The following is an 18,409-nucleotide window of genomic DNA, read 5'->3' on the forward strand; positions in this document are numbered from 1 at the left end:
GAGAGGGCTGCACGTCGATCTCCAGAGTCAGCACCCCCATCTGTGCAGGGATCATCAGCCAGCACCCCCATCTGTGCCCCCGCACCCCCAGCACCACCAAGGTATTTGGGTTAGGTTAGGCAGGGATATTCAGGGAAAGTTAGTGAGAAAAACAAAACCTTTTTTGTTGCTTCACCCTAAATCGGGTGTCTGGGGTCCACAGCACAGCTGTGTGACCCTAGACCCCCCCAGGGGTGCTGCAGATTGCCCCCCTGCTCATCCTCCCCACAACTTTTTTTGGAGCGCAAGCAGTTTTGTTTTTGCGTACGCTGACTGTGGCCGGCACTCTTAGCATCCGGCTACTGTTGGCGCATCGCACACCCCACCGCTGATCAACTTCGAACGGTTGATCAGCGAGTTTGAATTTCTTTTTATTTTTTTTCCACATTTTTTGTCCTTTTTTTTTTCCTGTTAGTTTTAGGGTAAGTTCGTGAACACCCGTGCCCCCACAAACGCGCACACCAAATAAAGTTTAACGCACACACACACACACACACACACACACACACACATACACACACACATACACACACACACTCTCCCCTATGGCCTGCCGGATGTTCTTGGCCGAGGAGGCATACGCCCAGCTTGCCTCAGAGTCTGAGAGCCCCAGTGAGGACGAGAATTGACCGCACTTTCCTTTTGTCATCCGCGTCCTCCTCATCATCTAGCGATGGTGATGAGCCCCCAAGGCGGCGAAGACACCGCCAGGCTGAGCAAGGGGACCGCCACGCTAGGGACCCTGTGGCCAACACTAGTATGAGCAGCTCTGGTGCTCGTACTAGTTTTCCGGCTCACCAGTTAAGTCCATCTGATCCCCCTGCCGGTGAACTTGTCTGGTGTACCCCAGAGCATTTTGAGCCCGCGATTCCTGATTTTGTAGGCTAACCAGGAATCCAGATTTACACAGTGGGCTTCACTGAATATGACTATTTTAATCTTTTTTTCAGTGACCACTTTGTAAATCTGATGGTGGAGCAACCTGTACCCCCAACAGTTCGTTGCTCAACACCCGGGCTCCTTTTTGGCTAGTACCGGTGGCTGGACTCCGGGCAGTGCAGCCGAGATTAGGACGTTTTGGGGCCTCGTGCTGCTCATGGGCCTAGTCAAAAACCCTAGTGTCAGGCATTACTAAAGTGGGGACGTCCTCTACCAGACCCCACTTTACAGTACGGCCATGACACGCTCCCGGTTTGAGGCCATCCGGAAATGCCTGCATTATGCAGATAATGCAGCATGTCCCCCCTTTCCCCCCATAGGCAGGTGATCCGGTCATCGATCACTTTGGGGCCAAATTTGTGCAGGCCTATGTACCTAGAAGGGAGGTCGCGGTTGATGAGTCTCTCATTGCTTTCAAGGGGAGACTCCTTTTCCGCCAGTATGTTCCCTCTAAGCGGGACGAGGTATGGCGTGAAGCTATACAAACTTTGTGAGAGTACCTCAGGGTACACTTACAAGTTTCGTGTGTACAAGGGGCGAGATTCCCGTATTTAACCCCCAGAATTTCCCCCTACTCTGGGTGTCAGTGGGAAACTTGTGTGGGACCTTATGCACCCACTGCTAGATAAGGGTTACCACCTGTACGTGGATACATTTTATACCAGTATCCCCTTGTTCCAGTCCCTCGTCGCCAGATCCACGTCCGCTTGTGGGACCGTGCGGAAAAATCAACGCGGCCTCCCTACTCACCCCCTCCAGATACCTATCCCCAGTGGAAACCTGTTGCTGGTCAGATATAAGAGGGATGTCCTTGTACTGTCCACAATTCACGGTAATGGCTTCACCCCTGTCCCTGTGCGAGGTGCCGCGGCAACGGTCCTCAAGCCCGATTGTATCGTGGACTACAATCGGTATATGGGAGGAGTTGATCTCTCTGATCAAGTCCTCAAGCCATATAATGCCATGTGCAAAATCCGGGCATCGTACAAAAAAGTTGCGGTCTACTTGGTGCAGGTTGCCTTGTACAACTCTTTTGTGCTGTCCCGGAGTGCTGGCAACACAGGGAAATTCCTTCAGTTCTATGAGGCAGTTCTCAAGGACCTGATCTTTTCTGACCGGGAAAGAGCAGGCCGGAATACCTTGGGAACTGGAGGCGCCCGGATCGTCCCTGGCCAACACTTTCCAGGTGTGGTCACAGGAGGGGGATACGGAAGGACACTACTACTCAGTGTGACACGTGCCCCGATCATCCAGGCCTCTGCATTATTGGTTGCTTCAGGAAGTACCACACTTCCATGGAGTACTAAATTTATATTCCCCTTCACCAATTTAGCCACTGACAATCGGATAAAAAACTATTGTTCTCAGCATTGAGACACTAAAACTAAAAAATATTAGTAAAAATAATAGTAAAACTAAAATAAATTTAAAAAGTGGACATATTAGGTATCGCCACGTCCGTAAGAATCTGCTCTATAAAAATAACCCATGACCTAACCCCTCAGATGAACACGGTCAAAAAAATAAAATAAAAACGGTGCAAAAAAAGGTATTTTTTGGTCACCTTACAAAACAAAAATTGTAATAGCAAGCGATCAAAAAGTCATATGCCCCCCCCAAAATAGTGCAGATAAAACAGTCATCTCATCCCGCAAAAAATGAGCCCCTACCTAATAAAATTGCCAGAAAACAAAAAAAAAAAAACTGACTCTGGAGATGCCAAAATGTTTTTTTTTTTTTTTTATAAAAATATAATATAGTGTAAAACATAAATAAATTTAAAAAAAAAAAAGACATTTTGTTGGCAAATTTTCCATTTTAATCAGTTTTTTTCCAGTAACAAAGCAAGGGTTAACAGCCAAACAAAACTTAATATTTATTGCCCTGATTCTGCAGTTTACAGAAACACCCCATATGTGGTGGTGAACCTCTGTATGACCAAACGGCAGGGCGCAGAATGAAAAAAAAGCTGTATGGTTTCTGGAAGGCAGATTTTGATGGCCCTTTTTTTTTGGGCACCATGTCCCATTTGAAGCCCCCCTGATGCACCCCTAGAGTGGAAACTCCATAAAAGCGACCCCATCTCAGAAACTACACCCCTCAAGGTATTCAAAACTGATTTTACAAACTTTATTAACCCTTTAGGTGTTCCTCTACAGTTTATGGCAAATGGAGATGAAATGTTTGAATTAATATTTTTGGTAACCTTGCCTCACAAGAATGTAATATAGAGATAAACCAAAAATCATATGTACCCTAAAAATAGTTCCACGAAAACTGCCACCTTATCCAGTAGTTTCCAAAATGGGGTCATTTTTATGGAGTTTCTACTCTAGGGGTGCATCAGGGGAGCTTCAAATGGAACATGGTGTAAATAAACCAGTCCATCAAAATCTGCCATCTAAGAACCACACGGCGCACCTTTCCCTCTACGCCCTGCCGTGTGCCTGTACAGTAGTTTACGACCACATATGGGGTGTTAATGCAAACTACAGAATCTGGGCAATAAATATTGCGTTTTGTTTGGCTGTTAACCCTTGCTTTGTTACTGGAATTTTTTTTATTAAAATGGAAAATTTTCCCAAAAATCTAAATTCAGAAATTTTAACTCTTGTGGAAGACCTAAAGGGTTAACGACGTTTGTAAAATCAGTTTTGAATACCTTGAGGGGTGTAGTTTCTAGAATGGTGTCATTTTGGGGTGGTTTCTATTATGTAAGCCTCGCAAAGTGACTTCAGACCTGAACTGGTCCCTAAAAAAAATGTTTTTTTTTGAAAATTTCTGAAAAATTTCAAGATTTGCTTCTAAACTTCTAAGCCTTGTAACGTCCCCAAAAACTAAAATGTCATTCCCAAAATTATCCAAGCATGAAGTAGACCTATGTGGAATGTAAAGTAATAACTATTTTTGTAGGTATTACTATGTATTATAGAAGTAGTGAAGTTGAAACTTGGAAATTTGCTAATTTTTCAAATCTTTTTGTAAATTTGGGTATTTTTATATAAATAAAAATGATTTTTTTTTACTTCATTTTACCAGTGTCATGAAGTACAATATGTGACGAATAAACATTCTCAGAATGGCCTGGATAAGTCAAAGCGTTTTAAAGTTATCACCACCTAAAGTGACACTGATCGGTTTTGCAAAATATGGCCTTAAGGGGTTAAGGTGAAATATGGTCTTGATCTTGAAAGGGTTAAACATTTGTCCAGCCCAAAAACTTTTTTAAAACAGTAGGTCATTTTCTGATGCTGCGTTTTTTCTTGGCTTAGTCACATATTAATTTAAATTTTATATTTGTATTTTTCAGTGTTTTACCCATTTTCTAATGGAATGGAAACAGTTGCTACTAGTGAAATGTTGCATGCTCCTCATAAAAGGACAGATACTGATGAAACATTCCACTCAAGCTTTCTGCATAGCTCAAATACTGTGCCACAACATAAACCAAGACGTCAGCCCAGTCGTTATTCACTGAAGGAGGACCAAAGAACATTTTCTTCATCAGATTCGGAGACTTCTGCACAAGAACAGTCATTGATAAAGCAGAGAAAACTATTTAGAAAACATTCACCTGCAAATATCAGAGATACCATAATAGCTGAAGAAAATTCACAACAAAAGGGGGACTGCAAACCAGACTTAGAAACCACATTTTCTGAAATAAATCAAACAGCCTCCTTTTCAAATACAGAATCTTCACCTTTTAGTCTTTGCCAGATCCTATTATCTTTGCTTGAAAAAGTTTGCAAATTCGATATGATGCTGAATCCTGGTTCTGTGCTTTCCATTTGCATCATTCCAGCTTTAACAGAATTCATATCAGAAATTGGTGATTATTATGCCCCTGGAAAGGGAACACTGGTAAACGGTTGGACTAAGGAACCTGTGGCATTAGTTCAGAGAATGCTATTACATACATTATTAAGTGTTCTGTCTGTAGACATTAGGGAAAAGGATTTTATGCCTGACAGTCTTAGAAATAGTCTTATTGACTTGTTGCGAACATCTTTGAAACTAAAATCTTACCTAAATAATATGCTAGACTCAAACCAAGGGCTGTTACAAGACACTATGGGCAACATACCTTTGTGTAGCCTTCAACACCAAGCTTTTTTTTTTCCAGATCTCCTTGAAGGTGTTTTTCAAATTATGCTGTCATGTCTTAAATGTTCAGCACCAAACCCTCTCTATTTTAGTCAATGTATAGAAATTTTGCATGACTTTATTCAATACAATGGCTTTAATCTTTTTGAAAAAGCAATTCTTCAGATGGAATCTTTAGGTCTGCAATATGAAACTCTACATTCCGAGGCTTCTGATCATGTGCTAATTCTTATTAGTAGTGTATTAAAAATAGTCAGTTTAGTAAAAAAGGTAAAATCTGAACAGCTTCATCAATCAGTATGTACAAGGAAAAGGCATCGCAGATGTGAGTTCTCTTACTTCTTGCACCACCACAGAGACCTATCGGGTCTTCCTATTTCACTGTTCAAGAATGAAAACATTGATGAAGGTATGTCTGAAGAAATCCATTATCCTGAGAGAAGTTGTTGCATAGCGGTATGCTCACTTCACTGCTTGCGTTTACTTCAAAGAGTATCAGTGACCACAACACAACTACAAATTCTCATAGGAATTCAGAATGCTGGTATTTGTTGTTGCATGGATCCATTATCAGTTGTCACCCCACTCCTTCATGCTTTTAAAGTGCCAGCCTTAAAGAATGTGCAGCACCAAATAATAAGTATCCTTGAATTTTTTTTACTAAATCAACTGGGTGGAAGCGAAATATCCAGTGTTCAGAAACAAGCTTCTTGTAACGTGTGTGTGATGGACAATGATCATTTAATAGAGTTAAAGGATACATTTCAGTCGAAAGCTGATACAACTCTTGTAACAGCTCAGTGCAGTATGCCATACAGATTACAAGGGGTTTTACCGTGCGGAGGATCTGAGGATATGATGTGGAAATGGGATTCTTTAGAAGCTTATCAGGAACTTGTGTTTAGCAATGACTTCCAACTAAGCTTTCATATTTCTAGCCATATTTGCTACTTACTTCAAGAAGGAAATGCATTTATTCAGCGGAAATTGTATACTCTTATTTTTAATGGAATTCTTCAAAAAGGTGTGGACATGGTTCATTACTTCCAACAGTCTGGCACTTCTGCATTGTGTAGCCAGCCTGACTCCAACCAGAATGCATGTTTCCTGGAAGTGCTTAAAGTTTATTTAAAACGCTTACCAGAGTTGCTAAAATCAAGGTTAGTGACTATTTTTGTTTTTACTATTATGTTCTTTACAAATCTTCACTTTTGGCACAATGTATGAACTGTATTGGTGAGTAGTTGTTTTTGATATTTTTAAGGTACAGAGAAGTGCCTATATTTGTCTCATTGCTCACCATATTATAGTAATTTTTAATTTTCATAATCTTGGCTAGCTCTTTGCAGCAAAGGCTTACCAGTATGAAGGAGTACAGGTTCTACTCTTCCCTCAAAGACATTAGGGGAGGTTTATGAAAAGTGGTGCAAAGAAAAACTGACTTGGGTGCCCATGGCAACCAATCATATTGATCCTTTAATTTTCAGGAGCTCTGAAAAGATAGAATCTGAGTGGTTTAAATGGCCAACTAAGCCAGTGTTCCTTTGCTCAACTTTTAATAAATCTTCCAAATTGTGTTTGTCTATAGCTACCTGTGCCCCCTTTTTTTTTTTTTTTTTTTCAAGGTGTAAGATAAGACTGTAAGTCCTTCTTAACAAACGATACAGATCCCCTTGTAGGCCTATACTACATACAGTTAGGTCCAGAAATATCACAACAGTGACACAATCATCATGATTTGAGCTCTGCATGCCACCATATTGGATTTAAAATGAATCAACTGAGATGCAATTGAATTGTAGACTTTCAGGTTTAAATCAAGGTGTTGAACAAAAATATCCTGTGAAAAGTCTAGGAATTGCAACTATTTTTCCAGAAAGCGTCATCATTTCATGGGCTAAAAAGTAATTGAATAAATGAACATTGCTCTAAATTAAATGTCAACTTTTAATGCTCTGTACAAAATCCTTTGTAGGCAATGGCTGCCTGAAGTTTGTACATTACCAAATGCTGAGTTACCTCATTTGCGATGCTTTGTCGGGCCTTTACTGCATATGTCCTTAGTTGTTGCTTGTTTGTGGGTCTTTCTCTCTGAATCTTTATCTTAAGCAAGTGAACTGCATGCTGCGAGTTGAGATCCGGTGATTGACTCGACCATTGCAGAATATTCCACATCTTAAACTCCTGGGTTGCGTTCGCAGTATGTTTTGGGTCATTGTCCATCAGTACTGTGAAGTGCCGTCCAATCAGCCTTACTGCATTTGGTTCAGTCTGAACACAAAGTCTATCCCTGTACACTTCAAACCTCTTCAGTCTTCAGTCACATAATGAATAAACACTAGTGACCCATTGCCATTGGAAGCCATGCATGCCCATGATCTTGCACCCGGATCGATAAGATACCGGGAATTTCTATTTTCCGATACTAGACTGCTCTATTGTGCAGCCTAGTATCTTTTAGAGAACATGGTGTGCGCTGCCCTTGGCACGCACCATTGCCACTGCCACCAATAAAATAACACTGAGGAGAGTGGTGGGGAGGCCACTGCTCCACCAATTATAATTAACACCTTAATACAAATGTAGGCGGCGGGTTCTGGCTGTGTGATACAATGACAGGGCACGGCGATCCCGCAAACCCCATCAATTAACCCCTCAGGTGACACACCTAACATGGTTCAGCGGGTTCCCTGTCATTGAGGCCGGTTGCTGGCTGTGTGATATGGTCGGCACCTGCATTTGTATTAGGGGGTTAATTATATTCATTGGCACAGTGGTCACACATTAGTGGCGTAGTGGCCTCCATAAATCACTGCAAATAATGCACCAAAATGATACGCAACTGACAATACTAGCTAATTCCTCAGGCCGATGTTAAAAGCTGAGAACTTTGCCAATATCTTCCAGTCAGGAACATATCTGAGCCCCTCATGCACCACGTCACGGTGTCTCAGCAGGCATGGGGTCCTACCACTCAACTGCCCGTGGTGTGTGAACAGGGTCTGAATCAGTGCTAGAAATCAACTCCCAGCCAGGCTCTCGCATGCCTCCATAGTGGTATTACCAATGGACAGTGAGGGTAGGATAAAGCTGTGAGCCGCACCCACAACAGACCATGTGACACAGAAGCTACCAGGTGCAAAAGAATGTTACCAACAAATTAAAGTGGCACATTTCATACACATAGACAAAAAACTCACTGAAAAAAGTGGCCTAAACGGGTGAAAATGCTTCTATCCCAGACACTGTAGCGTGTCTATAACCGGGTGAGCGTAGTGGCCTCCACCCCAAAGTATTATCTTCATTGGTGGTGGCAGTGGCAGCTTCTGATCCGAGCCCCAGCAGTGAAATCGCAGGGCGCTGATCAGTTACCATAGAAGCCAGGACGCTACTAAAGCCTTCCATGGTAACCTCCCTGTTGCTGTCTGCACAAAGCACAGGGCAGTAGGGACAAGGTGAAATCCTATTCACCCTAATAGATCTCTATTAGGGTGAATAGGATTTCACCCTGTCCTTACTGCCCTGTGCTTTGATCTCTATTAGGGTGAATAGGATAAGGGTTCTAGCCCCCTAAGGTGGCTAATAGTTATTAAGGCTGCAACGATTAATTAACGTTATCGATAATATTCGATAACGGGATTCGTTGTCAACGAATCCTGTTATCGAATAATCGGCCGATTCGTTGCTATGCGGGTGGGAGCGGGCTTTCAGGCGCTATGCCTGCGGGTCCTTGAACTTTAGATCACCGCATCTTTATTACCTTAAAATGAAGCTCCAGTAACAGGCAGAGCGGGCGGCGGAGGCGTAACGTCACTTATTCACGTGACGCGCATGCTCCGCCTGCTTTAGAAATAAAGTAGGTGGAGCAGGTGCGTCACGTGAGTAAGTGACGTTAGGCCGCCGCCCGCTCTGCCTGTTACTGGAGCTTCATTGTAAGGTAAAAGAAGATGCAGTGATTTAAAGTAAGTTACTGCCGGTTAAGTAATACTGCTGTGAGCAGCGGGGCCAGGCCTTTTATGGGGAGGGGGATCTGTATATGGCACGGTTATGGGGAGGGGGATCTGTGTATGGCGCTGTTATGGGGGATCTGTGTATGGCACTGTTATGGGGGATCTGTGGATGCCAATGTTATGGGGAGGGGGATCTGTGGATGACACTGTTATGGGGAGGGGGGATCTGTGGATGACACTGTGGATAACAGAGGCATCCGCAGATCCCCCCCCCCCCCATAACAGTCATCCACAGACCCCCCCCCATAACAGTGTCATTCACAATTTGTTTTAATATGGCCTTTGAACATAATCGATGAAATTATCGACAACTAATAGATTATTCAAATAATCGTTAGCTGCAGCCCTAATAGTTATTAAATAAAAAGTAAAAAAACACCAAAATATTGAAAGGTTAAATCACCCGCTTTTCCAATTTTACACGATATGTTGGAGCCCAGCCGCGCCCATCGATCCGAAGCCCAGCACCGCCTACCACTTAATTTATTCACTCCACTATCCCTGACATCAGTTCTTCTCAGTGCCGTAATCTCACGCAGGCGCAGTGGACAGTGTAGTCTGCGCCCGTGCGGACTACCGGCTTCGACGAGTCAACTGCGCATGCGCCGGCTCCCTCTGTGCGATATTACGGCACTGAGAAGAACTGACGTCTCGGATAGTGGAGTGAATAAATTAAGTGGTAGGCGCTGCTAGGCTCCGGATCGATTGGCGGGGCTCTAGCATATCGTGGGACAACCCCTTGGGCTCCTGACAGAGGTAATTTACATATCAATAAGATAGATTCTTATAAAAAACTAACACACACAGAGCATAAACAGTGGGATCATTTTAAACACTGCATGGAGACTAATGGGCACATATAAATATCGCTATATTTTTAATCCTGGTGACAGAACCCCTTTAAAGCTGAGAGTCTGCACTTTATACCCATATTGATTATATTACTGTATCTTTAATATGTATTGGTAAACAATTAAAATGCCAAAACGTGTCCAAATACTTCTGGACCTAACTGTATATAACTGTATAAATCAGAACTTTACAGTACAACTAAATTAGGGTTTCAAAATCTTTCATGTGTAGTAAAAAAAAGTGGATATTTGGATTTCACAATTTGCTACACACTTGCTTTAGTTTTTTTTTAATTAACAGTGCATTAGACTGGCAGCACTAGCAGCCCTTGCAGGGGTCTCCCATTGTGGGATTTAATGTAGGCTTTCAACAAAATCTCAAGTATATGGTTACGTTTTGGGATCGATGTTGTAAAAAGGATATAGGAGATTTCATGGCTGGCAAAGAAATTATTTGGATGTGATGTCTCTTTTAAAGTAGGAGGCTCTAAGGCCTATTCAACTGGGGAAAAAAGATGCCCCTGAGCCTGCACTATAAGGCCCCTTTCACACGGGCGAGTATTCCGCGCGGATGCGATGCGTGAGTTGAACGCATTGCACCCACACTGAATACCGACCCATTCATTTCTATGGGGCTGTTCACATGAGCGGTGATTTTCACGCATCACTTGTGCGTTGCGTGAAAATCGCAAGCAAGTGCGCATGCGGTGTGATTTTCATGCACGGTTGCTAGGAGACGATCGGGATGGAGACCCGATCATTATTATTTTCCCTTGTAACATGGTTATAAGGGAAAATAATAGCATTCTTAATACAGAATGCATAGTAAAATGGCGCTGGAGGGGTTAAAAATAAAAAATAATTGAACTCACCTTAATCCACTTGCTCGCGCAGCCCGGCATCTCCTTCTGTCTTATTTGCTGAACAGGACCTGTGGTGCATTCATTCCAGGACCTGTGGTGACGTCACTCCGGTCATCACATGATTCATCACATGATCTTTTACCATGGTGATGGGTCATGTGATGGATCCTTTGATGACCGGAGTGACGTCACCACAGGTCCTGGTATGAATGCTCACCACAGGTCCTGTTCAGCAAAGAAAGAGACACGAGATGCCGGCGGCGCCAGCAAGTGGATTAAGGTGAGTTAAATTATTATTATTTTTTTTTAACCCCTCCAGCGCTATTTTACTATGCATTCTGTATTCAGAATGCTATTATTTTCCCTTATAACCATGTTATAAGGGAAAATAATACAATCTACAGAACACCGATCCCAAGCCCGAACTTCTGCGAAGAAGTTTGGGTTTGGGTACCAAACATGCGCGATTTTTCTCACAGGAGTGCAAAACGCATTACAATGTTTTGCACTCGTGCGGAAAAATCGCGCATGTTCCCGCAACGCACCTGCACCTTTTCCCGCAACGCCCGTGTGAAACCAGCCTAACACTCAACATCTTTCAGCAACCATCAGTGAAAAATGCATTGCTTCTGGATGCCTTCTGTTTTTTACGCAGCCCCTTCTTTTCTATGGTGCAAAGGCTGAGTGAGAAACGGACAATGTAGAACGTGCTGTGACTTTTCGTGAAAGCAAAGATGGCCAGTGAAAAGGAGTGCACATGTGCATATACCTATTGATTCAGTTCCGATGTTGCACTTTTGCAGAATGAATCACATCCAGATCTCGTTTGTGTAAAGGCCTTACAGGACATGGAAAAAAAGAAAATTTCTGCATGAAATTGCATTTTCCTGTGTAGACTGTTCAGCAATGTAGCCCTTCGTTATTTTGCAAATGTAAAAAAATAAAAAAGCAACTTACTAATATACTTGTGGCTTGATCTTCTAAGTGGCATTTCTCCTTTGATATTCTGACAGCCTCAAGTGGCAGAGGGCATACCTAGTCCCTGCATATCATATAAATGAGCTAGCGGTTTGTCTTAGTTATTTAGTTAGGTCAACCCGCTTCTGTCTTTGCCTAAGCTGTGACAGACTGACAGCCAGCCCCTCCAAACGTGGCTCTAACACCTACAGGGAAAGGAATGAGATTTAAGGCTGCGTCAGAAATCCTTATGGGACCACATGGTAAAGAGTAAAATCCTTGCAGTTCTGAAAGCTAATACTAGTAAGTTTAATTATTTTATATTTGCAGAACAATGACCATTTTTCTGCTTTAGGAATCCCCTCTGAGAGTTTGTATAACTAGAGGCTGTTGCAGCCGTCTTCCTTAAAGGAGTTATGTCAAGTTTATAAGTTATACTCTATTAACAGGAAAGGCGATAACTAGCTAATCCCATTGGTTACGAGAAGAGGGTTCCAGTTCTCCCATTCTGATGGATCGGCAGGTTTTGTGTTCGCACGGCTGCTCCATGTATACTCTGTGGAAGCGCTGAAGATAGCTGAGCATTGTACTTGGCTAATTCTTGCTCTCGCACAGGGAAGGAATGCAGCATTATCCCTCCATGCGACCAGGGTAACAGGACTCCTACTCGCGGAATCAGTGGGGTTCCCAGGAGTCGGACTCCCACCTATGAGCTAGTGATCCCCTATCCTGTGGATTCATTTTTCCATCACTTTCCATCATTGTATACTGCTCATTTCCATGGTTACGACCACTCTACAATCCAGTACCGGTGGCCATGCTTGCACACTATCGAAAAAAAGCACCAGCTTATATGAGCAACCACAGTCCCGGCCACCAGAGATGCCGGCACTTTTTCCTATAGTGAGCAAGCACCGCCACCACTGATGGATTGCAGGGTGGTCGTAATCATGGAAATGAGCGGTATATAATGTGATCAAAGAATGAATCCAGCTAGCAAAGGAAGCAATATTGATTAATAACAATACATTAGTAAGTGGCTTGTATTAACTTTCTCTACATAAATGCCACTTGCTGAAGTGAGACAACCCCTTTGAGGTGTAAATGTCAGTTTAGATTTAATATAATCTAGGGACAGGGATGTTAAACATTTTTTTAAATATACTTTATTAAAGAGAGATTTCCCCAGTCATCTCCACAACGGCACCCCTGAGTTGGCCCCGCCCTGCCAGGGGGCAGGAAAAACACGCAGAGAGGTTAAAACCCCTCTTCACTCCCACCACCTTCAGTGTTTTTCCTGTCGCTGTGCAGGACAGATGTTCAGATGGGATCAGAGGTCTTCCTTTCAAGACCTCAAGGATATGGGATCTAAAGCAGTAGGACTGGCACAGCCAGCAGCTCCCTGCCTTTGCTTTTCTTTTTCGTACCTGCTTATGTCGGCAATACTCGGTGTGGGTAAGCCCTCAGATCCTTTATTGGATGGCATTATTGCAGTCTGTGGCAGGTATGTCTCTCAGGCTGTTGGGTTGAAGCATGCCCTAGATTTGTGTAGGTCGCGGGAGCAAGCAAGTTTTCAGCAGACTCGTCACTTCTGGTGACGTATAGGCAGGTACCGAGCCAGGAGGTGGAAGCCAGTGCCTGTAGAGCACAAAGCTCCGTTCCGGCCACCATGCTTCTTGCAGGATGAGTCACTTATGTTTTTGGTGTCTGATGATCTGGCCATTTCTGGGAGGAGCATGCTTAGTGTGGCTAGCGCAGGATATTTAAATCCGTCTGGGGCAGGGGGAGAATGCGCTTTTCGGCATGCTCTGCTAACTCTCTCCATGGGCCTCCAGACTATGGAAGACAGCTCCGCCAAGCAAACCTTGCCATCTTCGGGTACTGTAGGTTTATCCTTTTCTCTCCCCTTCTTTGGGGTTTTCGAATTGATTTAAATGGTTATGGCCCTCCTTTTTTTCTATTATATTGTAGTCTGAAATGGGTCCAAAGTGTAAGCTTGCTGCTGCCTGTAAATGTGCTATGTGTGAGGAAACACTATGTATTTTACAATAAACCACTTTTCCCTGCCTGTACTCTTAACCACTTCCCATCTGGGCCCTTTGCCCCCTTCCTGACCAGGCCAAATTTTGCAAAACTGACATATCTCAATTTATGTGGTAATAACTTTGGAACACCTTTATTTATCCAAGTCATTCAGAGATTGTTTTCTCGTGACACATTGTACTTCATGATAGTCATAAATTTGAGTCAAAATATTTCACCTTTATTTATGAAAAAATCCCAAATTTACCCAAAAATTTGAAAAATTCGCAATTTTCTAAATTTCAATTTCTCTGCTTTCAAAACAGAAAGTGATACCTCATAAAATAGTTATTATTTAACATTTCCCATATGTCTACTTTATGTTGGCATCATTTTGGAAATGTCATTTTATTTTTTTAGGACGTTTAGAAGGCTTAGAAGTTTAGAAGCAATTCTTCAAATTTGTAAGAAAATTGCCAAAACCCACTTTATAAGGACCAGTTCAGGTCTGAAGTCACTTTGTGGGGCCTACATAGTGGATACCCCCATAAATGACCCCATTGTAGAAACTACACCCCTCAAGGTATTCAAAACCGATTTTACAAACTTTGTTAACCCTTTAGGCGTTCCACAAGAATTAAAGGAAAATGGAGATCAAATTTTTAAATTTCACTTTTTTGGCAGATTTTCCATTTTAATCAATTTTTTTCTTTAACACATCGATGGTTAACAGCAAAACAAAACTCAATATTTATTACCCAGATTCTGCGGTTTACAGAAACACCCCACATGTGGTCGTAGACTGCTGTATGGGCACACGGCAGGGCGCAGAAGGAAAGGAACTCCACATGGTTTTTAGATGCCATGTCCCATTTGAAGCCCCCCTGATGCACCCTTACAGTAGAAACTCCCAAGAAGTGACCCCATTTTGGAAACTAGGGGATAAGGTGCCAGTTTTATTAGTACTATTTTTGGGTACATATGATTTTTTGATCATTCATTATAACACTTTATGGGGCAAGGTGACCAAAAAATTGGTTGTTTTAGCACAGTTTCTATTTATTTATTTTTACAGCGTTCACCTGAGGGGTTCAGTCAAGTGACATTTTTATAGAGCAGATTGTTACGGACGTGGCGATACCTAATATGTATACTTTTTCTCATTTATTAAAGTTTTACACAATAATAGCATTTTTGAAACCAAAAAATTATGTTTTAATGTGTCCATGTTCTGAGAGCTATAGTTTTTTTTTTTTTGAGAGATTTTCTTATGTAGGGGCTCATTTTTTGCGGGATGAGGTGACGGTTTTATTGGTACTATTTTGTGGGACATACGCGTTTTTGATCACTTGGTGTTGCACCTTTTGTGATGCAAGGTGACAAAAATTGCTTGTTTTGACACAGTTTTTTTTATTTATTTTTTACGGTGTTCACCCGAGGGGTTAGGTCATGTGATATTTTTATAGAGCTGGTTTTTACGGACGCGGCAATACTAAATATGTCTATTTTATTTTATTTTTTCAATTTTTTTTATTTTTTTTTATTCCTTACTTGGGTTTTTTTTTTTTTTACATGTGAACCTTTTTTTTTATTTATTTTTTTCAACACTTTATTTTATTTTTATTTTATTTTACACTTTTCGTCCCGCATAAGGTCATACAAGACCTCTGGGGGACATTTACTTCACTTTTTTTTTTATTTTTTCACTGTTGATTTCTCCTGTAACTGGGGCTGACATAGTAGCCCCAGTTACAGTGGAAATGCACCCCTATAGAGGCTGTACAGCAGCAATCCTGCGCTGTACAGCCTCAGTGCAGGGCTGATCGAGGTCTCTGAGAGACCTCACACAGCCCCTGCACTCTCCGGTCCCTGTGTCTGCAGCGCTTCCTGCTCTGCAGACACAGCGCTCGGTGAGCGCTGTGTCTGCAGCGATCGTGAAGGCAGGGACACCTGGGCACTGTCCCTGCCTTATCTCTGGGTTGCCCTGCTGTCACTGACAGCGGGCAACCCGATCAGCAGCTGCACGATTAGCGTGCAGCTGCTATTTCTGACAGGACGTTTTAAAACGTGCTGTCAGAAATAGACGTCCACCCATAGGACGTTTATATCCTATGGGCGGACGTGAGGCGGTTAAAGTGTTACAGGATAAAACGCCTATATTCATGAATGACAAGACTCTTGTTAAAGATGAGATTGTCGACTATCTGCATCTTTTAGCTCCTTAAAATCAGCAAGAAAAGATCTAGAGAATATACACTGCTCAAAAAAATAAAGGGAACACTTAAACAACACAATGTAACTCCAAGTCAATCACACTTCTGTGAAATCAAACTGTCCACTTAGGAAGCAACACTGAGTGACAATCAATTTCACATGCTGTTGTGCAAATGGAGTAGACAACAGGTGGAAATTATAGGCAATTAGCAAGACACCCCCAATAAAGGAGTGGTTCTGCAGCTGGTGACCACAGATCACTTCTCAGTTCCTATGCTTCCTGATGTTTTGATCACTTTTGAATGCTGGCGGTGCTTTCACTCTAGTGGTAGCATGAGACGGAGTCTACAACCCACACAAGTGGCTCAGGTAGTGCAGCTTATCCAGGATGGCACATCAATGCGAGCTGTGGCAAGAAGGTTTGCTGTGTCTGTCAGCGTAGTGTCCAGAGCATGGAGGCGCTACCAGGAGACAGGCCAGTACATCAGGAGACATGGAGGAGGCCGTAGGAGGGCAACAACCCAGCAGCAGGACCGCTACCTCCGCCTTTGTGCAAGGTGGAACAGGAGGAGCACTGCCAGAGCCCTGCAAAATGACCTCCAGCAGGCCACAAATGTGCATGTGTCTGCTCAAACGGTCAGAAACAAACTCTATGAGGGTGATATGAGGGCCCGACGTCCACAGGTGGGGGTTGTGCTTACAGCCCAACACCGTGCAGGACGTTTGGCATTTGCCAGAGAATACCAATATTGGCAAATTCGCCACTGGCGCCCTGTGCTCTTCACAGATGAAAGCAGGTTCACACTGAGCACATGTGACAGACGTGACAGAGTCTTGAGACGCCGTGGAGAACGTTCTGCTGCCTTGCAACATCCTCCAGCATGACCGATTTGGCATTGGGTCAGTAATGGTGTGGGGTGGCATTTCTTTGGAGGGCCGCACAGCCCTCCATGTGCTCGCCAGAGGTAGCCTGACTGCCATTAGGTACCGAGATGAGATCCTCAGACCCCTTGTGAGACCATATGCTGGTGCGGTTGGCCCTGGGTTCCTCCTAATGCAAGACAATGCTAGACCTCATGTGGCTGGAGTGTGTCAGCAGTTCCTGCAAGACGAAGGCATTGATGCTATGGACTGGCCTGCCAGTTCCCCAGACCTGAATCCAATTGAGCACATCTGGGACATCATGTCTCGCTCTATCCACCAACGTCACGTTGCACCACAGACTGTCCAGGAGTTGGCAGATGCTTTAGTCCAGGTCTGGGAGGAGATCCCTCAGGAGACCGTCCGCCACCTCATCAGGAGCATGCACAGGCGTTGTAGGGAGGTCATACAGGCACGTGGAGGCTACACACACTACTGAGCCTCATTTTGACTTGTTTTAAGGACATTACATCAAAGTTGGATCAGCCTGTAGTGTGTTTTTCCACTTTAATTTTGAGGGTGACTCCAAATCCAGACCTCCATGGGTTGAAAAATTTGATTTCCATTTTTTTATTTTTGTGTGATTTTGTTGTCAGCACATAAAACTATGTAAAGAACAAAGTATTTCAGAAGAATATTTAATTAATTCAGATCTAGGATGTGTTATTTTTGTGTTCCCTTTATTTTTTTTGAGCAGTGTATTATTTCTGACTCCACGTTATCCTCTGATTCTGATTGCTAGGAAGAGGGCCAACAGGAGGATTCCGGTTCTGAGGGGAAAGAAAATATGTATTTTTTCTCTTCTGATGATAAAGAACATTTACTTCATGCAGTACACAGCTTTATGGAAATTGAAGATGTTAAAAAACCCAGGTTTTGTTTATCTCCCAATCCTCCAAACATAGTATATGTTTGGAGGATTGGGAGAAAAACAAGTGTTTCCAGTTATAGAAAATATTCATAAAATAATACAGAATGAATTGAATATGTCTGAAAAGAGCACCTTTCTTCCTAGAGATTTAAAAAGAAGATATCTTTTTAATGAATCTGATGTGGAAAAATGGGACGCTGTTCCCATGATTGATGCAGCTGTGGCGAAATTAATTTAAAGTACTTGTATCCCTTTTGAAGATTCCTCTTAACTTAAAGACCAGACGGATAGAAAGGCTGAGGGAATAATGAAAAGACATGGGAGTCGTCTGCTATGCTCCGTCCAGCAGTCTCCTCCACGTCGGGGTTGCCAACCGTCCTGAAATTTCTGGACAGTCTATAAAAATAGTTGACACTTTCTCTGGCCATTTTTTTGAGGCTGGTGGTACTTGAGGAGGGGAGGGGACCCTGTGGCCACTGCCACCAATGACTTTAATACTAGGCCGGTTGGAGGGGGCGCACTACGCCACAAATGGTTTTAATACTGGGCAGGGCTCACTGCGCCACCAATGATGATTAACGTTTAATACAGGAGGCAGGTGTGTCGGCGCCGAAT

The 18,409-nt window shown here is 43.0% G+C and overlaps 1 protein-coding gene across 2 annotated transcripts in view; it reads left to right on the top strand.

Moving 5' to 3' along the window:
• The window catches only part of LYST (lysosomal trafficking regulator), a 736,927-nt gene that overhangs the window by 63,863 nt on the left and 654,655 nt on the right, over positions 1-18,409 (top strand). For both annotated transcript variants that reach the window (XM_040429442.1, XM_040429443.1), the window contains exon 4: positions 4,289-6,245. In XM_040429442.1, coding sequence (XP_040285376.1) covers positions 4,289-6,245 — 1,957 coding nt within the window. The remainder of the gene's footprint in view (positions 1-4,288; positions 6,246-18,409) is intronic.

The sequence above is a fragment of the Bufo bufo genome, chromosome 4, assembly GCF_905171765.1.
Source record: "Bufo bufo chromosome 4, aBufBuf1.1, whole genome shotgun sequence".
In the NCBI taxonomy this organism is placed as follows: Eukaryota; Metazoa; Chordata; class Amphibia; order Anura; family Bufonidae; genus Bufo; species Bufo bufo.